A 20,176-nucleotide genomic window follows, 5' to 3' on the forward strand; every position below is an offset into this window, starting at 1 on the left:
AAAAAAAAAACCAAGGTATTAGAGAATGAGCCTGGGAGCCTCAATATGTGATAAATGGAGATTCCTGAGAACAAAACAAATCAACAAACCACTCATCCACCCCAAACTCAGAGGACAATATAGATAGAAGTGAAGAATATCATATTAGATGAAATAATCCAGTCCCATAGAAACTAGTATTCCATGTATACTTGCTCATATGTGGAAACTGAGGGAGGAGAGGATGTGAGACAGTAACATGAACACAGATTCCTGGGCATGGAAAGATAAGGTAATGAAGGAGACCAAGTACACTCTATGAAGCACCTTGCTTATATAATACATGCTAATTTTTTTAAAAAGCAATAATTCAGGAATTTTTTTTATGAGATCTGAAAGAGTTCCCAGATTTTGTTCATGTCCACTGAATAGAAAGAGACTCATCCCAAGACAGAAGATCAGAAAGAAGAGTTTAAGGAGCTATACCAGAGGAGCAAAGCTGCATCTAAGAGGCAGAAATTCTTAACTATTCCACATCATTATGCTGGTAGAAAAAAGACCATTCTACTCACAAACTTTGTGAAGATGAAAGAATATAACAGTTTTGTGTACTTGTTACAATTGCTCACTACAAATGGTGACTTTTTCTACATACTTTTCTTTAAAAGGAAACAAAGATGTCATCTTTGTCATTAAGTTTATAGAGATCATGCTCTACCAACCAGGTAGTAAGTCAATAGAGAAGACTTGGAACCTAGAAATCAGTGGTTACAACTCCAAAAAGACATAAAGAGAACCCTAAGATGAAGGTCAGATGAATGCTAAAATCAAGCTAGAATCAGGCCTACAGAACAGATCCACATGGGGAGAGGACAGCAAAATGGGCCAAGTAAGCGTTCCAGAGAAGAAAATGGAAAAATTTATCTGTTGCAGTTAGCAATATTGAAGAGCCTTTAGGGGGGAGGGGAGGGAGGAGAGAGAGACAGAGGAAAAGGAAGGAAGGAGGGAAGGAGGGAGGGAAGGAAGGAAGGAAGGAAGGAAGGAAGGAAGAAAGGAAAGAAGGAAGGAAGGAAGGAGGGAGAACTTGGAAATATGTCTTTAATATGCAGATAGAAAAATAAGCAAACCCAAATGGAAACTGTTACTCTACTCTAAGGAAACAGTTTCTAACACACTGTCTGCTCACCTATTCCTTCATTCTTTGTAATTCAACTACCAGGTGCCAAGAATGGGTCTAGAATTATTACTGAATTGTTGCAGGATTTTTGATCATATTGTGAACCTTGAGATTATTTTATCTACTGAAAAAAAATCTGTCAATAGCTGTGGCACACACCTTTAATCAGTCTGGCTGGAATACAGACATACCCTTAGTACATAGCTTTAATCCTAAACAATGAAGGCTAAATTAGATTGTAGAAGGAAGCACCCATGTTTGAAAATGATGTCTAATTGAGTGGCAGACAAAGTGACAAATCAGAGATAAGTGTGACAGAGTAGGCTACGCCCAAGCTACTTAAAAGAGCAGTAACTGCTAACCCTGCTATTAACCCTGAGCTACTTAACTAACCCAAGCTACTAACGCTGAACTACTTACAAGGGCAATGAAGAGAAATAAAAAAGAAGAGATAGTTTTACTGGAAAAATTTTACAGAGACAGACAGAGGTAAAGATAGAACAAGCCAGAGAATGAGAAGAGGCCAGAAGATTAGAACATATTCTCAAAGTTAGTATGAGACCAAGCAGAGCAATTCAGAAAAACTGAGGGAGCCAGATTAAATCAGTCAGCTTGGAGAGAAGTTTGAGCCAGAACAGTTGAGTTGAATCAGCCAGCCAGAGTTCAGAAAGAACAAGAAAGGGTGAGCAAGTCTCAGAGGTTGAAAACATTCTAGGCCTAGATTAGATCATACAGAGGCTAGAAGCTTCCAGGACTAGGCCTAGGTTAGCAGATGAAGACTATAAGCCTTGGAGACAACAATTACTACAGAAGAATAAAAAATACTTTTATACTGGATTACACCTGAAGAACAGATTTACTAAAGATCGAACCTGGCTGGCAGTGGGGCACTTGATACACCTAATGAGAGTCTGTACCAAATAGCACAGTGCCACAGTTACCTGCTGGCCATCTCAATGGCCTCCTTATTCGGTGGAGGAATGAGGAAGCAGACTGATGGCACCATTGCCTCGTTCCCTGTAGGGCTGATCACCTTCCATTTGGTCCGCTGAGAATTATCTTCTAGCACACATTCATCATTTTTGCAAATAGTTATCTAAAAAAGATAGTCAGAAATTATTGCTACAGAGAAACCAACAACCACTACTGATGTCTGATCCTAAGGCTATGGCATAGCTAAGAAAAAAAATCTTCTCTCACTGTGATGGCTTGTATATGCACTATTAGGAGATGTGGTCTTGTTGGAGTAGGTGTGTCACTGTGGGTGTAGGCTTAAGATCCTCATCTTAGCTGCCTGGAACCTAGTCTTTGTCTAGCAGTCTTCAGATGAAGAAGAAGAACTCTCAGCTCTTCCTGCCTCATGCCTGCCTGGACTCTGCCATGCTCCCACCTTGATAATAGTGGACTGAACCTTTGAGCCTGTAAGCCACCCCCATTAAATGTTGTCCTTCTAAGAGTTGCCACCTTGGTCATGGTATCTGTTCACAGCAGCAAAACTTAAACTAAGACAATCAATGGGTAAAGGTCCTTGGCAGCCAGGCAGGCCTGATAATCTGAATTCGATATCTGAAACCTACATGGTGGAAAGTGAAATCAACTCCCAAAGGTTCCCTTCTGACTTACACTCACACGGGAGCACATGTGCACCAGGGCAGTCATGTGTCCCTTACATTTATACAAGCATACATCTAAGCACAAAAGAAAATAACGTTTCCCTTAGGCTCAGTGCTTGAAGTGTTTGCTGTGCAAATATGAGAACCAGAGTTCAGTCTCAGTGTAACATGAGAGCCAGGTGGACAAGGCAGACCACCTGTTACCCCAGTGATTAGGAAGCAGACGAAGAGATTGCAGGGCAAGCTGGCTAGCTAGACTAGCTCAATCAGCAAGCTCCAATTACCAAGAATCCCAACCTCAGTAAATGAAGTGTAGCGTGATAAAAGAACCTCTGGCCTATGCATGCACAAGCACCCTTGTGTACACATATCCCGTTTAAACACATATACATTCATGCAAACACACCATACAGGCTTACATATGCAAAATATAAGAGTTGTATTATCAAGGCAGCATTTTGCTCACTGTGCCTTGTAAGTATACTCAATAAATTTGTTTCATTCTTTAAGAAAGAAAGAGAAAAAGGACAGAGGGAGTGGGGGAGAGGACTGCTTCACTACCACTTAGTGAGGGCCCTGAAACTTATAAATCCATGTCCCATCAAATAAGTCAAAGAAAGGGGTATTCATCAAGCCCCTGTTACATGTGGAGTGACTAACATGTGAATTCCAAGGAGACCCTAAGACGTCAAGAGCAGTCTCTGTGCCAGCACCATAGAGTAGGGTTGGCCCATGCTCTTCCTACCAGGCTCCTGAAAACGCTTGATCATTCTGAATCATCAGTTCTTTACCTTAAGAGACAAATAATAAATGTGATCTGTTTTAGAAACAGAAACCTAGAGACAACTTCTAATTCGTTCTTTGAGTTTTACACTATGAAGTCTAGGCGGGCCTGACCTTGGAGTGATCCTCTGCCTCAGCCTCCCTAGTGCATATCAACCTACTCACTTCACTCCAACTCTGGTACAATCAAGTTTTACTCAGTGCATGCTATGTGTATCTCCAAAGTGTGACAAAGTCCTACTCCATCAACACTTACACAATCAATGAATGAATGATAGTGCCAATCACTAAAGTAAGAAGGAGATTGGGGTTTTTTGTTTGTTTTATTTTGTCTTGTTTTTTAATGATAAAAGAGATACTTTTATACTTAAATTCCCATTTTCAAACACTCTTAAATAGGACTTTTCCTTGTTCTTCTTTTTCTTCTTCCTCCTTCTCCTCTCTCTCTCTCTCTCTCTCTGTGTGTGTGTGTGTGTGTGTGTGTGTGTGTGTGTGTGTGTATAAACCTTCCCTTTCAAACACATGGTCCCTAACAGGCCCAGCTGGCTTTCATCCTCCTGCCTTCCTATGTACAAGTTTACAGGCTTGGCTTCTCCCTACCAGTGTAACACTAACTGAAGGCTTCCCTTCTCATCTCCCTCCCTCTAGAGCCCAGACTCATGCTCGACTCCCACCTCAATCTGCCGGTAGTCACAGATGGCCTTCACAGATAAAGTGCTCTTCAGCACATGGTCTGGATTGCGTGGCTTTAGCTGAACAATGGTTTTTGATCTCCCAACAAGACTGGCAACGGAACTCTTGCACTGTATAAGCTGCTCCTTTTCATCCTATAAAATAAGAAAACCAAAGACATTAATGGTGGTATTGAGTCACTAAGCCAATAATGAAAATGCAGTGCTCCACCCCCTAAGAGAATTATTTCTCACTTATGTAGGGATACTCAGTAGAGCTACCTTCTGTAATGATATAAACAAGGATAAAGAAAAAAGTAGAGACCGTTTGTCTTGGTTCCAAGGCTTTGTACTCTAACTTTGCAGCCCTTCTCCTTGTACTCTAAACAATGACCAATAAAGCCACATGCAAGAAATAAATAAGACAGATGTCTAGCTGCCAAATACAGCTGTGTAACTAACTAAGGACTTCCTCAAGTACAAATCAGAACAAATGCTGTTGGTGAAAGTATCATGACAAATGATTTAGGATTAATCTCTCCGTGCTGTGTTCATCTACATTTGATTGGGCTGAATGAAGTATCATGCAAAGTCAAAATTCTAAAATCTCTGTAAACCCAATTACCTTAAAAGCTAATAAACTTGTCAACACAATTGGTAGCAGTATACTACCAATTCCATCGGAGAGTAAATGGTAACTTGTTATATACTGGCCAGAATGTTCCAACCCATAGTAAGGCATGAAAGTCCCCAGGAAGAGAACTTTCTTAGGATGGACAGGGGTGCGATAAGAGTAAAGAGTTAATAATGTTAAGAAATGCCATTAAAGGATTAAGAATATGCAGGTAAAGGAAAAGAAATTCTTAAACAAACTACCTGTGCCTGTCCCCGGGAGCATGATTGGAAGAAATACAACTTTAACTTATTAGTTAAGAAAGAGGAATGGAATAAATCAGGGAGACAGCCACACTTCTGTATTTGAGAGCTCGTCTACCCATTCCAGTTTCCTTGCAGTAAAGATGTCTAACCCACAAGCCAAAGATCTCTAGCTCCAGAGGCCAAGTGCTCATCGTGGTAAAAGCTCTGAAAAGAACCAGAGGCCCGGCCAGGTGCTCTGGAACCTGGTGAACAAGCTGAGGAGCAGAGCCAGGGTGACTTCATGTCTCGGTGATGCCGCCAGCCCGATGCCCCTGACCTGGAGAAGAGGTAACAGAGCAGTGACCACCCTCCTCCAGAAGAAAAGATATGACAGTTGCAGAGGAGTTACCCTATGACCGACCAGAAGGTACTCTGTGGGAGGGAGGAGATCAGAGCCAAGGATGACATCCCTCCTTCACACTTGCAGTACCTCCAAGAGAGACATTTCAAAGACAGTAACCGTAAAGTCAGGTTTTATCCTTCATTCCAAGTTAACACTCCATTTGCCCAAGTGAAGCACTGAATGTAAACCTACTCCTGGGTTCACTATATCTGAAATTGTTATTAAGAAAGAAGGCAAAAAAGAGATAAAAAGAGAGAAAAAATGAAAAGAAAATTAGGCCAATGCTGATAGTGGTACAGTGCTTGCATGCCATGCACAAGACTAAGTATGAACCTCTATTCCACAAAAATGTCCGAGTTTCACCCACAAAATAAACAAACTAATAAGTAAATAAAACTAAAGGGAAGCAAAACAAAAATACTTTAGGTTATTCTGGTTCTTATATTTAGACTCATCTCCTGAGATGCACAAGTAATACCCTGAGATGCAGCTGGGCCCTGTCTTGCCGATTCTGTATAATGCATAATATTACATTAAAAATGGGGCAAATAGTGTATTACCTGTAAGTAAGATGTTAATGTTGGCCTTAGTAACTAAAATCAACTTTCTTATAGCTCCTCATTACCAAAAGAAAACAGTCAAGGGGGAAAGGTCTGGCTCAGATTTCTCTTTCTGTGACTCAAAAGAGAAAGAACAAATCTGATGTCACTCACTCCCCTTCAGCTCCTGCCTTGGCTCCACTGACTGCAATAAACCAGGATGATGCAAAGAAAGCACAGGGCAGCCAGCAGACTCAGGGAGCAGTTACAAGGACTTTACCTCAGAGTGAATATAAAGAAATCCCATTAGCAACTTCTTCAGAGAAGGAAGTGAAGAGATGACAAAACTCACTGGACAACTGGATGCGAGCCACACTTCAGTGTAAGAAAAGCCTGCTACCCTAGAGCTTTCAAGGATATGAATCTCAGCAGCAGCTGACACAGGTTACTCTTGTTTCTCAGAAGCAAAAGTCCCCACCAAGGCAACACCCACCATGGAGTCCTGAAGCAGATCCTCAAGGCGGGACAGGCTGGTGGTGTGGTCACAGGTATATTTTCGTTTGATGGAGTCTTGGAGGTTTCTCAGAAATGACTCCAGGTCTCGGGCATCACTGAAGAACTATGGGAACACAAGGAAAGGGTGGCTAGTGCTCAGTGCCTAGCACAGTAGGGGTTCACAAAGGTGGCTAGTGCTCAGTGCCTCAGCACAGTAAGGGTTCACAAAGAAGGAATCCTGTGTGCCCAGCTGAGCAACACTGATTAAACTCTCCTGGACCCAGAAGTACAAACCAGAGGGCTTTAAAAATCCACCTCAGTTAAACATAAGTGATGCTTTCAAGTAAAACTCACTAGTCCCTATATGAACACTAGCCTGTCTCACCCTTCTTGATTTCTGTTTAGTGGCAACACTTGGCCTGAGGCCTACTTCATGAAATAACCTAGAAGCTAAGTAAACTAGTGTTTACCTCACTAGTGTAATTATATGACCAAGGAGATAAATAACTATTTCCCCCTTCATCTTCACCTGAAGCAAAATGTATACTCTCTGATATGATAGGTTCGAGGCAGAGAAAATTTTAATATTTTACAGATCTTCTCTTTAAGGGGTAGTCCATGCCTCCTCCTCTTGAAGCTGGGCACTATTTAGGATTAAACAGCCCCCGCCCTAACTAGAGCAACCTGCAGCCAGGTATATGGCGGCAAGATGAAGAGAACATAGAAGAGAAAGCCGACTCAAGTGGGCCCAGTACAAACAGTTGAAACAACTAAGATTTAGAGTCCATTTGTACCATAAAAGGTAAGTGATATGAATGCAACCTTGTTTGTTTGTTTGTTGTAGCAGGATCTCATATAACTTAGAGGCTCACTTTAAACTTCTGATCTTCCTAACTCTATCTACTGTGTGTTAGAATTACAGTGTGTAGCATCCAGTTCTACCATATGGATATATTTTTAACCTAATATTTGGCATAAGTAGTAATACCACCACCACCACCACCACCACCACCACCACCACCACCACCACCAAGATCATACCTGGAAATAAGCTGCATTCTCTTTTACATGTTGTTCCACACAAAGGCATAGCTGCTTCATCCATTGCAACTGGGACTGGACAGCAGCACTATATGCCTGTAACAGACAAGCACATGTGCAGAGGGCATGAGTCTACCAGGCTTAAAGTATATGTGTGAGGTTCTTTCCAAGTACAATTCTGCTACTGACAGAGGAGAAATTGGAGAGGCACAGCTGATTGACAGCTGGGCAATGCTTCTCAGGAGAAAGAAGCTTGCCTTTCATCCAACACAGATCTGTTAAAAGGGGTTCTCCAGAAAAAGCCTCTTCTATACTCAAATATAACTAAATGACCAAGCCAGAAAAGATCATAGCATAAATAAATAAATAAATCCTTCCTGGTTCTTCTACTGTTTCTCTTCTCTAGGTAATAGTACTATACCAACAAGTAAGATGTGGGACTAGAGGTGGCTCAGTGGCTAAGTGCATTAGTGTTCTCTCAGAGGACCTGGGTTTGGTTTCCAGCACCCACGAGGTAGCTCTCAGCTTTCAGGGGAGCCAACACCATTTTCAGGCATCCACAGATACCAGCCATGCATGCGGTACACAAACATACACAGAGGCAAAACACCCATAAACATAAAATAAAAACAAATAAAAATCTTTTTAAAAAGGGAAGACGAAGGGCTGGCAAGATGGCTCAGCAGGTAAGAGCACTGATTGCTCTTCCGAAGGTCCTGAGTTCGGATCCCAGTAACCACATTGTGGCTCACAACCACCTGTAATGAGATCTGATACCTTTTTCTGGTGCGTCTAAAGACAACTACAGTGAATTACGCTGGAGTAAGCGGGGCCTGAGGGAGTGGCAGAGGTCCTGAGTTCAATTCCCAGCAGCCACACACATGATAGCTCATGGCCATCTGTACAGCTATAGTATACTCATACACATAAAATAAATAAAAATAAATCTAAAAAAAAGGAAGATGAATCAGTTATTTTTAACTGATGAAGAGTTGTTAAAAAAAAAGACACAAGCTCTTTCTCTAATAAGTCAAAAGTCAATACAATAAAATAAAGAAAGGAAGCCAATGTATAAGAAATGATGTAGTATTTCCTCCAGGCCTTGGAAGAACAAAGCTCCTGATCTCAGCACTTTTATCACAATACCTTTGAAGTTCACACATTTTACAATCACACACCTCCACTGTTTGCTTAGCTGGGTGGTTCTCAAGTGACAACAGCTCTGCTGTATCTTGTAGAGAGCGAAATACATCTTGTTTCCCTTCCAGTTCCATTGTCAACTCCTGCAAATAGAATTTAATTTTACAGAATAAATGCTATTGTGGAAGAAGGAACAATAAAGAAAACAATGTTCCCTGACTGACTTAAGGAACCTATAATAGGATTGGTGCCAAAATATAATGTATAAACTGCAAATGCCCAGGGATCACAGAAAAGGGCAAAACTGATGGAATTAAGGGGAAGGGATTCACAAAGTGCAATAGGACCTGAGCTAGACCTGAGTAGAACTCAGGAGGCACAGGAAAGAGCAAACACAGTTAGGAAGGCTAGTTAGCCAGCACCACACAGGTACCCCACACTGGTAGACAGACCACTGACGAGCAGGCTTGCTTCCACTATTTTCTCAGCTCAAAATGTCCTCCTCTGACACAAAATTGTGTTAATACAAGACACAATTTAAATGCTGGCTTTTCCATGAACTCTTACTAGCAGATTTAATGTCTTCTCCTTTATGCTTCAGAGCACATTCTGTGTGTGTCTAGTAGCCTCATAGTCTCCACACTCACTATTTACAGCATCAGAACACCCACCTTTCCTCTAATCGTCAGAGGGTCCTATGCCCTTCTCTAATTAGGCAGCACTCACATTTTTTAGGAACTGTAGATTAGTGGAACTAAACCAACCAAAGTGGATGCTAGAAGAACAGGGGTCTGTTTGTATAACAGATTATAAAATGCTTTAAAACCCTGTGAATGGAAATACGGAAAGTAGCAAAAGATACTCCCACATACTTGTCTACTTCTTCATTATAAAGAATAGAAGGCAGAGCAGGAGAGATGGCTGTGTGGTTAAGAGCACTGGCTGCTCTTCCGGAGAACCCAGGTTCGATTCCCACCACCCACAGGGTAGCTCACAACTATCTGTAACTCACATATGAGGTACACAGACATATATGCAAGCAAAATACCCATACACATAAAGTAAGGGGTTTTTTTTTTTAAGTTTAAAAAGGAGTGGGGAGAGAAAGAGAAAGAGAGATAGAGAAGAGGGGGTGGAAAGAAGGAGGGGGTAGAGAGGAGAAGGCATTGCCCCATTAATGATGGATATTCCCATCTATTTTACATGTTAAGAAATAAAATCCAAAATGTTAATAAGAATTCAATCTATTATAGAAATCTAAAAGTACAACTTCTTTAAATATTAACTGGGGGATGAGTTTCCCTGCCTATATATTCTCAAACTCTGAAATATACATTGGACCTTGATCGGAACCTTTCACTTGGTCTGGTTATTTCTCTCACAGTCCAATTCTCCTATTTTCCCCCAGGCCCCTGCCTCTCTTTCAGGAACCAGCTTTGCATAGCTGCTGGTGGCTACAAGTGTATAATAAGACACTTTGCTTAGATTACCTTATTAAGTCTTACTCAACTTTTTATACAACCCTTTCAAATAGTTCTTATCCCATTTTTACAAGGGCTGGAAGAGACTAAGTGCCATGCCTAAGGTCACAGACCTAGCTAGTGGACAAATAAGAACTTGAATTTAGCTTCATCACACCCTGTAATCTTAACAACAAAGCTATATTAATTTCTGAAATGACTCAACTTGCAGGCTGCAGCTCTATCTACTAACAACACAGCTTTCTAAATTAATCCACTCAAGGGCTCTCGCTCTAGCACACACATTTCTCACAGAACAGATGGAATAAGCAGACTTCCTGCTTCTATCATCATGTAAGTCTACAGCAGTGCTTCTCACCCTTCCTAACACTTCAGTCCTTTAACACAGTTACTCATGCTGTGGTGACCCCAACCATAGAATTACGTGTGTTGCTACTCCATAACTGTAATGTTGCTACTGTATGAATCATAATGTAAATATTTTTGGAGATAGAGGTTTGCCAAAGGGGTCTTGACACCCAGGTTGAAACAGCTGCTCTAGAAGCACAGTCTTTGCAGACTACTTCTCTGTCTCCTGCTACTGCTATTAAACATGACAGTCTTGCTGTGTGAGACTCACCGAGAAGTAGGTTTTCTTGGCTGAGATATTGGGATTACTGTCACTCCAATCACATGCTAGTTCCTCTTCCTCCTTCCCATTCAGCCAGATCAGTTCAGCTGTAGCTCTGGAGACAAATTTGTGCAGGCTCTGAAGGTGCCTCATGCGGAAGCTAGAAGTCTCCTGGACAAAGCATGGGTTAAAAGATTAGACTGCTAGTCTGTGCACCTGGAGAAGACAATACAGCAACATCAGGAAGGAACAACACAGGAAATGTCCTAAGTCTAGGGCTTTTGTGTTAGAGTGGTAGTATTTAAACCTAAGGCCTTGGGCATGCTAAGAAATACTATGCTACTAAGCCACACATGCCCACTAAGGCTGCTTTTAATATCTGAGTTCTTCTCCATGGACTCAAGTTTTACACAGTTTGATACAAAACTCCCATGGTCACTGCCAATTTGATGCTGAAGATGTGACTCATAAGGCTGTTTTGAGAGTTCTTGCATAAAGAATGATCTTGACTCATCCTACCACAGACAACCTCTATAGAAGGGAATGAAAAGCAATAAAGAGGCGAATGGTCTCTATCAGTCTAAACATTTTAGTTATGGCATCTTAAAATATGTATGCCTATTGGGGAAGAAGATAGCTAAGATTGGTTTTATTCGTTTATAAGAATCTAGAAGTGGTGGCACATGCCTCCCAGTACTTGGGAGGCAGAGGCAGGCGGATTTCTGAGTTCGAGGCCAGCCTGGTCTACAGAGTGAGTTCCAGGACAGCCAGGACTATACAGAGAAACCCTGTCTCAAAACAACCCAAAAAAAAAAAAAAAAAAAAAAAAAAAAAAAAGAATCTAGATGCTTGCTGTGGTGAAATACATTTATAATATTGGCATTTCGAGGGCTAAGCTGAGATAAGAGTAGTTTAAAGGGCAGCATGGGCTACGTGGGGAGACAATGTCTTCAAAAAAAGTGTTATAACCCATATGAATAATTACACAGTAGTTATAATATAATAAGAAGAAAACAAATACCCAAACCATGTGCTTTCTGAATTAGGAAAGTGTTGTTTGGTGGGAGCCAGTTTTCCATGAGCACAACAATCTAAGTGAAACCTAAGACTTACCTTCAATTTACAATACTGTGTCTCCAACTTTCCCAGCGTCTCAACATAGCTGGTATGGAAATTCTGGGACATCTTTCCCTGACACAAAAGAATGAAAGCAAAAGTCACTAGAGAAACAGTGAGTGAACTATGGTTTCAACCATGTAAACAGGGTGTCCATTGGTATGGGCTCCCTGCTCTGGGAAACACAGGCCTGGACAACAAGGTTCTAGGTCAAATTTCACAGCTTGAGGCAGCACTGAGTGGACAACAATTCAACAGGGTAACCTAACCCACACTCCTCATGTTCCTGTGTTTCTAGCAATTCAGAAAACCCTGAACCTGATGAATGCCAAAATACTCACTTGCTGCTTTGAACAGGGGTGGGAAGAGGGATACAGAAAATAAAAAACAAAAAACAAAACAGAAAGACCATGGGTACTGCTCAGTAATAGAGCACTTGCCTAGCAGGCGCTGAGCCCCAGAAACCAAACTAACCAAAGCCCTAACCGATGAAGACAAATGACATGGAGGATGGACTGAGTGACCAGCTCTCTACTGCAGGCTCATAGCAAAAGGAAAGGAATATGAATTTTGGGGACAAAAGACCTGAGTTTAGATACTTCTATTTACTAAATTCTGACTCCGGCTTTCAGTATCACTTCTTAAATTTTTTTAGTTTTTCTTTTAGTTTTAAAAATTGTGTGTGTGTGTGTGTGTGTATGTGTGTGTGTGTGTGTGTGTGTATGTGCTGTGTAGTATATGCATTTGGATGCAGGTGCCTGTTATAGGTCTAGAGTTGGAGGTACAGGCAGTTGTGAGCCATTTGATGTGGGTGCTGGGAAATGAATTCAGATCTTCTCTAAGAGTAATATATAGTCTTAACCACTGAGCTATCTCTTCAGCCCCTAAGATCATGGGTTTTTGGGTTTTTTGTTTGTTTGTTTGTTTGTCTTTTGGTTTTTTTAGTAATAAAGATATATCTATTAGTTAAAATAGTTTTCTCTGGAAAAAAAAACAAAAAAATAAAAAATAAAATAAAATAAAATACTTTTTCTCACAAAGTTATTTACAGGTTAATAGAGACACTTTGTATAAAGTGGGAATTTGTTGTAAAGTGGTATTCATTATACACTTTGTTTTTCCAAGCTTACTCCTTCTCAGAAACAGTAGTATTGACACACCACCCAATACATGCTCTTCCCCAGAATTCTCGTAATGTAGATTCTCCATGCTATATATATATATATATATATATATACCTCGTACAACCTAGCCTCTTTGACACTTGAGCCCAGTTCTTCCACACTGGTATGGATATGCTGCTGTGTTTCCAACTGCAACTCCACACTAGGCAGGTCATTACCCCACTCTGCTCGCTCCAGTTTCATCTGAAAAGGAAAGCACAGATGTGTGATAACTTACAGAAGAAAAGAAAGTTATCAAAGTTACAATCTGAAGGAGATGACTAAAAGTAGCAGTCAGGTGTGGTGGCTCATGCTTGTAATCTCAGCACTTGGAACATAGAGACAGAAGGCTCAGGATTCCCACCAGCCTGACTACAGAAGTCCTTGACTTTTCTTTTCTATTTTTTCTTTAAGACAGGGTTTCTCTGTATAGCCCTGGCTGTCCTGGAACTCACTCTGTAGACCAGACTGGCCTTGAACTTAGAAATCCACCTGCCTCGGCTTCCCAAGTGCTGGGATTAAAGGTGTGCACCACCACTGCCAGGTAGAAGTCCTTGACTTAAAGAAACAAAATGGCAGCAGGGCAGTGGTGGCACATGGCTAAATTTCATAGAGTAGACAAAAAAGGGGAGGGAGTTCTAAAAAATATTTAGTCTATTCAATGAATCGGCAACTAGCCAATAAAAGACATCTTCCCCCATCTTTGTCCTGTACTCCCCACCCATTTTTCCTTTCCTTTTCTTCCCTTTTTCTTTCCTCTTCTCTTTTTATTATTTTCTTTCCTTTCCTTTCTCTTTCTCTTTCTCTTTCTCTTTTCTTTCATCCCCTCCTCTTTCCTCCTCTCTTCTCTTCTCTTCTCTTCTTGAGATAGGGGTCCTATTATATAGTCCAGGCTGGCCTGAAACGTATCTTCTCCTCAGTCCCAGGCTTACAAACATAGCCTGGCATAGAACAATGTCAAATTTGAGCTTTTTTTGTTTGTTTTGTCTGTTTGTTTGTTTGTTTGTTTTCGAAACAGGGTTTCTCTGTGTAGCCCTGGCTATCCTGGAACTCACTCTGTAGACCAGGCTGGCCTCGAACTCAGAAATCTGCCTGCCTCTGCCTCCCAACTGCTGGGATTAAAGGCGTGTGCCACCACCGCCTGGCAAATTTGAGCTTTTAAACTAGAATATAATTAAGTAGTACTACTGGACATGTGGAATAAATATATCAGTCTTGCTTAATCTTAAGAGATATGACCAAAACAACAAAAACTGAAGAGTAAACTCTTCTTCTGAAAAGGAAGCATCAGAACAGATAACTGAGATACACAGATATGCAAGTGTCCCACCAGCTCCCACTACTTAGGGCAGTTAGCATAACATAACAGATGCTATACAGTGTGGGATTGTCATCATCTAAACTGACTGTGTTCCTTTAGAATATAAGGAGAAAGGAATCGGGCATGGTGGCATATGTACTCCTAGCACTCAGGAAGCTGGTGCAGGAAGATCATGAGTTCAAGCACAGCCTGGGCTACACTAGCCTCTTGGACTAACTAGTGGAGAGGCAAAGTAACATTTAAGAAGGGCTCTTAGGAGCCGGGCGGTGGTGGCGCACGCCTTTAATCCCAGCACTTGGGAGGCAGAGGCAGGCAGATTTCTGAGTTCGAGGCCAGCCTGGTCTACAGAGTGAGTTCCAGGACAGCCAGGGCTACACAGAGAAACCCTATCTCGATAAGAAAAAAAAAAAAAAAAAGGTGGGGGGGTTCTTAGGGGCTGGAGACATGACTCAGGGGTTAAGAGCACTGACTGCTCTTCCGAAGGTCCTGAGTTCAAATCCCAGCAACCACATGGTGACTCACAACCATCCATAATGAGATCTGTCGATCTCTTCTGGTGCATCTGAAGACAGATATAGTGTACTTAGATATAATAATAAATAAATCTTTAGGCCAGAGTGAGCAACCTTCATTCCCAGCAACCACATGATGGCTCACAACCATCAGCACAGCTACAGTGTACCCAAATAAATCTTTTTTTTAAAAAAAAAAAAGAAGCGTTGTTAGATGCAGATAGAATCAGCAATTACGGTTTTCTTCTACCAAGAACACAAAGCAACCTGGTCATCTTAAGACAGCTTTCTGGACTACACCCACCTGCATCTCTTCTACCCAAGAAAGCAGTTCATATACAAATCGAAGATTGCCTTCGTCTTCAGAGGATGAGATAGATACAAGTTCAGTCCGGGTCATAGGTTTCCGAAACCAGGAGGTAGAAGAAGAATGAGTCGTTTTGTTCAGGGGTTCTGCTTTCAGATGAGTAGTGGTTAAAGTAGAGGGCGGAACCAATTCAAGTGATGTGAAATGGCCTTTCCGGTATAGATTTGTACACTCTAAGCGCAGGGTGACCAGCTCATCCTGCAGACGCATGACCCTGAAGTACAAGAGGAGACTTAACACATGCTTAAAATAAAATCTTCATTATCTATTTAACAAGCACATGGTAAAAATAAAAATTAGACCATATCAGGGAAAGTGTTTTGAAAAACTATTACAGGAATGCAAAGTGGTATTTTAACATCATCTAGTTTGGTATTTTTCAAGGCAAATGTCAAATTAAAGTGTTAATTAGAAGGAAGTAACAGTGTTTATGTGACTCCTGAAGGTCACAACAGAATAAATACTGGATTACCATGTGACTTTAGACACTTTGCATCCTAAATGAGTTCAGTAGATTACCAGCGTTTCAAAGTCACATGTGCTAGCATACCATTGCAGGTCATTCTGAAATAGAAAGGAATACTTAAGATGGCACAGTGATCGGGAAATATACTCTAGGCCCTTAGTGGGAGGACAAGGTGTTTGAAAGTGGAAGCTCACCACAGGACACTTCGGGCTTATATATGTGCATGCATACCAGAGCCACAGAAGTGTGAAAATCAAGGTGAAGATTCAGTGCCTGGTTCTTGTCTCAGTCTAGATGCATTACCTCACAGCAAGCAAGCCCTCCCTATCAGCCCCTTTGTCCTCACCTAAAGGCCAGCTCTTCTAACTGGTAGTACTTTTCATCCCGTAGGATCTGGAGATCCACCTGCAGCTGCCTGATGAGACCCTCACACTCTTGAATGTACATGATGACATCTGACTCACACTGCACTGGCTGTCCTGATTCCAGGTGTGCAGCATCCTGTGACAGAAAAAAGAATATGGGTGAGAAACCTCCATTGCTCTCACCCACTAAGATGGAGAAAACCAAGAAAAAGCACTTAACACAGCTGGATCCCTCAACTGTTAACTCTGACTGTCAGAGCAGCTGGGTGAAAAGTGGAAAGCATGTGACATAAAAACACTTACAGCCTGCAGTGTATTCTTAGCTAGTGTCAGTTTTTCTTCACAGTTCAAAGCACCATTCTGTATTTTGTTTGCAATCTGCAGCAGCAATTCTAGCCTGAAAAACATAAAAAACATAATGAAGTACAAGATTCAAAGTAGCCCCGAGGAATGTCAGATCACTCTGGACCCACCTCTCCACAGCCGGCCGCAGGGACTTCTCTCGCTCTAGCATTTCAACAATGAGTTTTCCCCACTCTTCTTCTACATGGTTAGGGTGGTAGCCTTGAGGCAGCTTAATTCTGCCAAATTCAATCCACACCTGAAAGAGATACTTTTCAATCCCAAACCACAGCTCTGTCCTCTGGCCTGGTTTCATCTATTTGTACTTTGCTTCTTGTTTTTGTTTGTTTGTTTGTTTGTGGAGGGTATCTTAGTCAATCAGCATTTCTTCCCCCCCCCCATTACTTATATTGGAAAAGAATAAAATATCTAACAACTTACAAGCCAAAATTTTTGTAACTAAGGCCTAACATGTGGAGAGATGAACCTGATTCTGGCAAGGTTAAACACACCTAACTCTATAGCTTCAAATCCAATAGGAATCAAAAGATGAATGAAAATTTCCTTTCTTGTAAACTGGGGAAAAGATTTAATTTCCCTTTAAAAAGCAAGGAAAAAAATTTCTGAATAAAGATGCTGTTTCTCAATAACTCCTTAATAATTATGGTTTGTTGATACTGTTCCTTTACCACAAATTCTGAAGACTCACTAAGGATATTACTACTAATGCAGGGTAAAAGGAGAACATGTGGCACCTAGGAAACAATAGTACAAACTGCAAACCTTATTTTAGCCAGAAATATGCTTCCTTACCTCTAATAACTTATATAACTCTTTGATTCTTCCTTTTTCTCTCTCCTTGGCCAGTATTTCCGTTTCTTTGAAGTGTATATATTGGTTATAAAGTGCCTACAAAAATAAATATTTGATGAATGAATTAATAGATTAAAGCAACAGGGACCAATTTTTCACACCTCCTCACTAGAACCAGCTGCATCAAGCTTTGAGGCTCAATCCCAAAGAGAATTAATTTACAAAAAACAACGTCAGTCCATGCTTTTACCTTTAGTTCAACAGGGTTCTGGGGAAAAGATTTATCTGACATCAAGATTGTATGCTGCCTGATCCAGGGAATGAGTGAGTCCACTCGGCTTTGGTATTCTTGCCATCTGGAGTCCACTTCCTACAATCAAAAGGCAAACATCACAGACCGGATTTGTACTGTTCAGCAGCAGCACAGGATAAAGTAGCCAAGGTCACCCTATACCACATAAAACTCTCTCTTTAATGCTCAAAGTTTCAAAGCTCCCCAAGGAATCTCCGGCTGGTAGTCAATATTCTGATAGATAGAAAGCTACTGTGATTATGAACCAGGGTATTTTCCAGCATGGTGATTCTTCACATTGTAATTACAACACAGGGAGGCGGAGGCAACAGGCTACCCTAGAGCACACAGTCATGGTGCCAAATCAAACTTCTATCAGTAGATGAGAAAAAAATGGTTCATCTTGAATTACAGCTAGGGATAAAAGGAACCATTTATTTTGCTGACATTTAACATCAAATGGTCTATGTTAGATGGCACAAAATTAGCAATTCCTAGACTCATTCTCAGGGACAGTCTCCATTATGACAGAGATAATGTAGATTTAGGTGGTCCTTGTGAAAGTGCGCTATGCATAAGAAACTAAAAAACACTATCTAATGGAGGCTTTCTACATCAGTGAATTGGTATTTTAGGAAAATGTTCTTTTACCGTAGCACTGATTCCTTCTCCTCCCTCAGGGACTTTGGGGAAGGCATCATAAATTGAAGACACATAAGTGATTACAGACTTTTCATCTGGAGATGGCACATCCACATCTGAGAGTAAGATAAGAGTTCTTAGTCAGAACAAGGGATCCCGCCAGACGGAACTTTCAAAACATGCCATATATACTTGAAATCTTGAGCCTCTCACCTTCTGCATCCAGTAATCGGGTGACCCCGAGTCTCTCAGCTACTTCAAAAGCCTGTTCCAGATTCTCCCGGTTACTCTGGATTTGTACTCTCTCCATATCTACCAGATCAGGTCTGTAAAAGTCCAACAAGGGACATGAAAAAGCACTGTCAACATTGCACATGAGTTCACACAAGAAGCTCTTAACAATTCCCAGAACTGAAAACACTGAGTGAGTTAGAGAGAACTCAAGAGGTAGGAAGTTACTAACCATGATCTTATTTCTAATTGCACACCAGGAACCTAACGCACCTAATTCTAAGCTTACAGAAATTATTAAACTGATACAAAGTGGAAACTGATGCTTGTATATGACTGCTCAGAGCTCAGATTATTTTTGGTTTTGTGATTAAAATTTCTATCTTCCTTCCTCATGCCATACCAAGTCACCTGATGGTCCTTTCTTTGACGCAGTCCCTCTTCAGCTCCTATGCACTTCCTCTTCTACCTACTTGGGATGCTCTGACCACAGAGACTGCATGGCTCACTCACTTCTGACATACCCATCTAAGAGACTTTCTCTGGCCACCTTTGTCCAAATTACCACAACCCTGTAATTGTGCCCTTCCACTGTACCTGCCACTACACGACAATGTGCAGCTATCTGCTCACTGCCTATTCTCTGCAGTGGAAGTCTACTCTCTGAAGGCAAGAACTCCGACAGGGTTTCTTTGTCCAGTGCCTAAACCAGTGGGCTCATTACAGACTGATTTTCAAACAATTCAATGACTCAGAGTCTAATTCTTGGAGGGAGAGGAAGATGGCATGGCAGTTAATCATAGACAGATGAGAAGAATTCCTTCTAGGAGCATTAAGATTCCACTGTACAGACCTGTATCGGTGAATCAATGCATTGAACATTTTCCCATCGCTCCAGCAGGAAGAAAAGTTGGTGCACTTGATTCCTGTGTAACCAGCTGTTACTTTCTGAGTCCACAAGAGAAGTTTCTCTTTGGCTGACATATCCCCTGATTCCCCACTAATGTAGATGTCAGAGATCTGCAAACAGACAGGACATGAAATAGCATTCAGACAAGATGAAGCCTTCGGTCCTTCTCTTCTCTTATGTTTTGACTAGTAAAGGAAGAGAGATCCTTTACTTCCAGATTGGCTGGCGGCCCTATTGATGACAACTCCAGCAAATACTCAGCCTCTCTGGTAGTCAGAGAAACACAAATTAAACCTACAAAACCAGAATGGGTTGGCTGGTCTCTACTAAGAATTAGACATGAGAGAATATTCACTATTAGACATTACCATGTGAGAGCATCCTATGCAGGACAAAAACAGCACAACTATGCTTATGTCAGTTTTGAATTGAGTCTTAAAGGAGACATAAACAATCAAGAATATGTACAAGCCGGGCAGTGGTGGCACATGCCTTTAATCCTAGCACTTGGGAGGCAGAGGCAGGTAGATTTCTGAGTTCCAGGCCTGGTCTACAGAGTGAGTTCCAGGACAGCCAGAACTATATGAGAAATCCTGTCGAAAAACCAAAAAAAAAAAAAAAAAAAAAAAAAAGAATATGTACAAAATATTTTACATAAAATTTTTACTGAGCAAAAAATAAGCATGAGACAGTAAAACATTATAAAGAGCTTAAACTCTGGGCTAGAGAGATACTTCAGCAGTTAAAGAGCACTGACTGTTCTTCCAGAGGTTCTGAGTTCAATTCCCACAATTTCCAGCAACTACATGGTGGCTGACAACCATCTGTAATAGGATCAGATGCCCT

The 20,176-nt window shown here is 41.2% G+C and overlaps 1 protein-coding gene across 20 annotated transcripts in view; it reads right to left on the minus strand.

Annotated features, from left to right (window-relative positions):
- Window positions 1–20,176, minus strand: part of LOC116096585 (microtubule-actin cross-linking factor 1) — a 353,064-nt gene that overhangs the window by 149,123 nt on the left and 183,765 nt on the right. For 16 of the 20 annotated variants that reach the window (XM_031378560.1, XM_031378576.1, XM_031378578.1 and 13 more), the window contains 18 exons: window positions 19,274–19,440; window positions 18,403–18,515; window positions 18,199–18,305; window positions 17,506–17,625; window positions 17,256–17,351; window positions 16,574–16,701; window positions 16,404–16,497; window positions 16,082–16,236; window positions 15,207–15,483; window positions 13,145–13,273; window positions 11,904–11,981; window positions 10,800–10,961; window positions 8,738–8,842; window positions 7,560–7,655; window positions 6,517–6,642; window positions 5,100–5,105; window positions 4,227–4,379; window positions 2,098–2,252 (listed from right to left, as the gene is read on the minus strand). In XM_031378560.1, coding sequence (XP_031234420.1) covers window positions 2,098–2,252; window positions 4,227–4,379; window positions 5,100–5,105; window positions 6,517–6,642; window positions 7,560–7,655; window positions 8,738–8,842; window positions 10,800–10,961; window positions 11,904–11,981; window positions 13,145–13,273; window positions 15,207–15,483; window positions 16,082–16,236; window positions 16,404–16,497; window positions 16,574–16,701; window positions 17,256–17,351; window positions 17,506–17,625; window positions 18,199–18,305; window positions 18,403–18,515; window positions 19,274–19,440 — 2,267 coding nt within the window. The remainder of the gene's footprint in view (window positions 1–2,097; window positions 2,253–4,226; window positions 4,380–5,099; window positions 5,106–6,516; window positions 6,643–7,559; window positions 7,656–8,737; window positions 8,843–10,799; window positions 10,962–11,903; window positions 11,982–13,144; window positions 13,274–15,206; window positions 15,484–16,081; window positions 16,237–16,403; window positions 16,498–16,573; window positions 16,702–17,255; window positions 17,352–17,505; window positions 17,626–18,198; window positions 18,306–18,402; window positions 18,516–19,273; window positions 19,441–20,176) is intronic. The other 4 variants (XM_031378580.1, XM_031378575.1, XM_031378561.1 and 1 more) reach the window with 1 other exon arrangement.

The sequence above is a fragment of the Mastomys coucha genome, unplaced genomic scaffold, assembly GCF_008632895.1.
Source record: "Mastomys coucha isolate ucsf_1 unplaced genomic scaffold, UCSF_Mcou_1 pScaffold18, whole genome shotgun sequence".
In the NCBI taxonomy this organism is placed as follows: domain Eukaryota; kingdom Metazoa; phylum Chordata; class Mammalia; order Rodentia; family Muridae; genus Mastomys; species Mastomys coucha.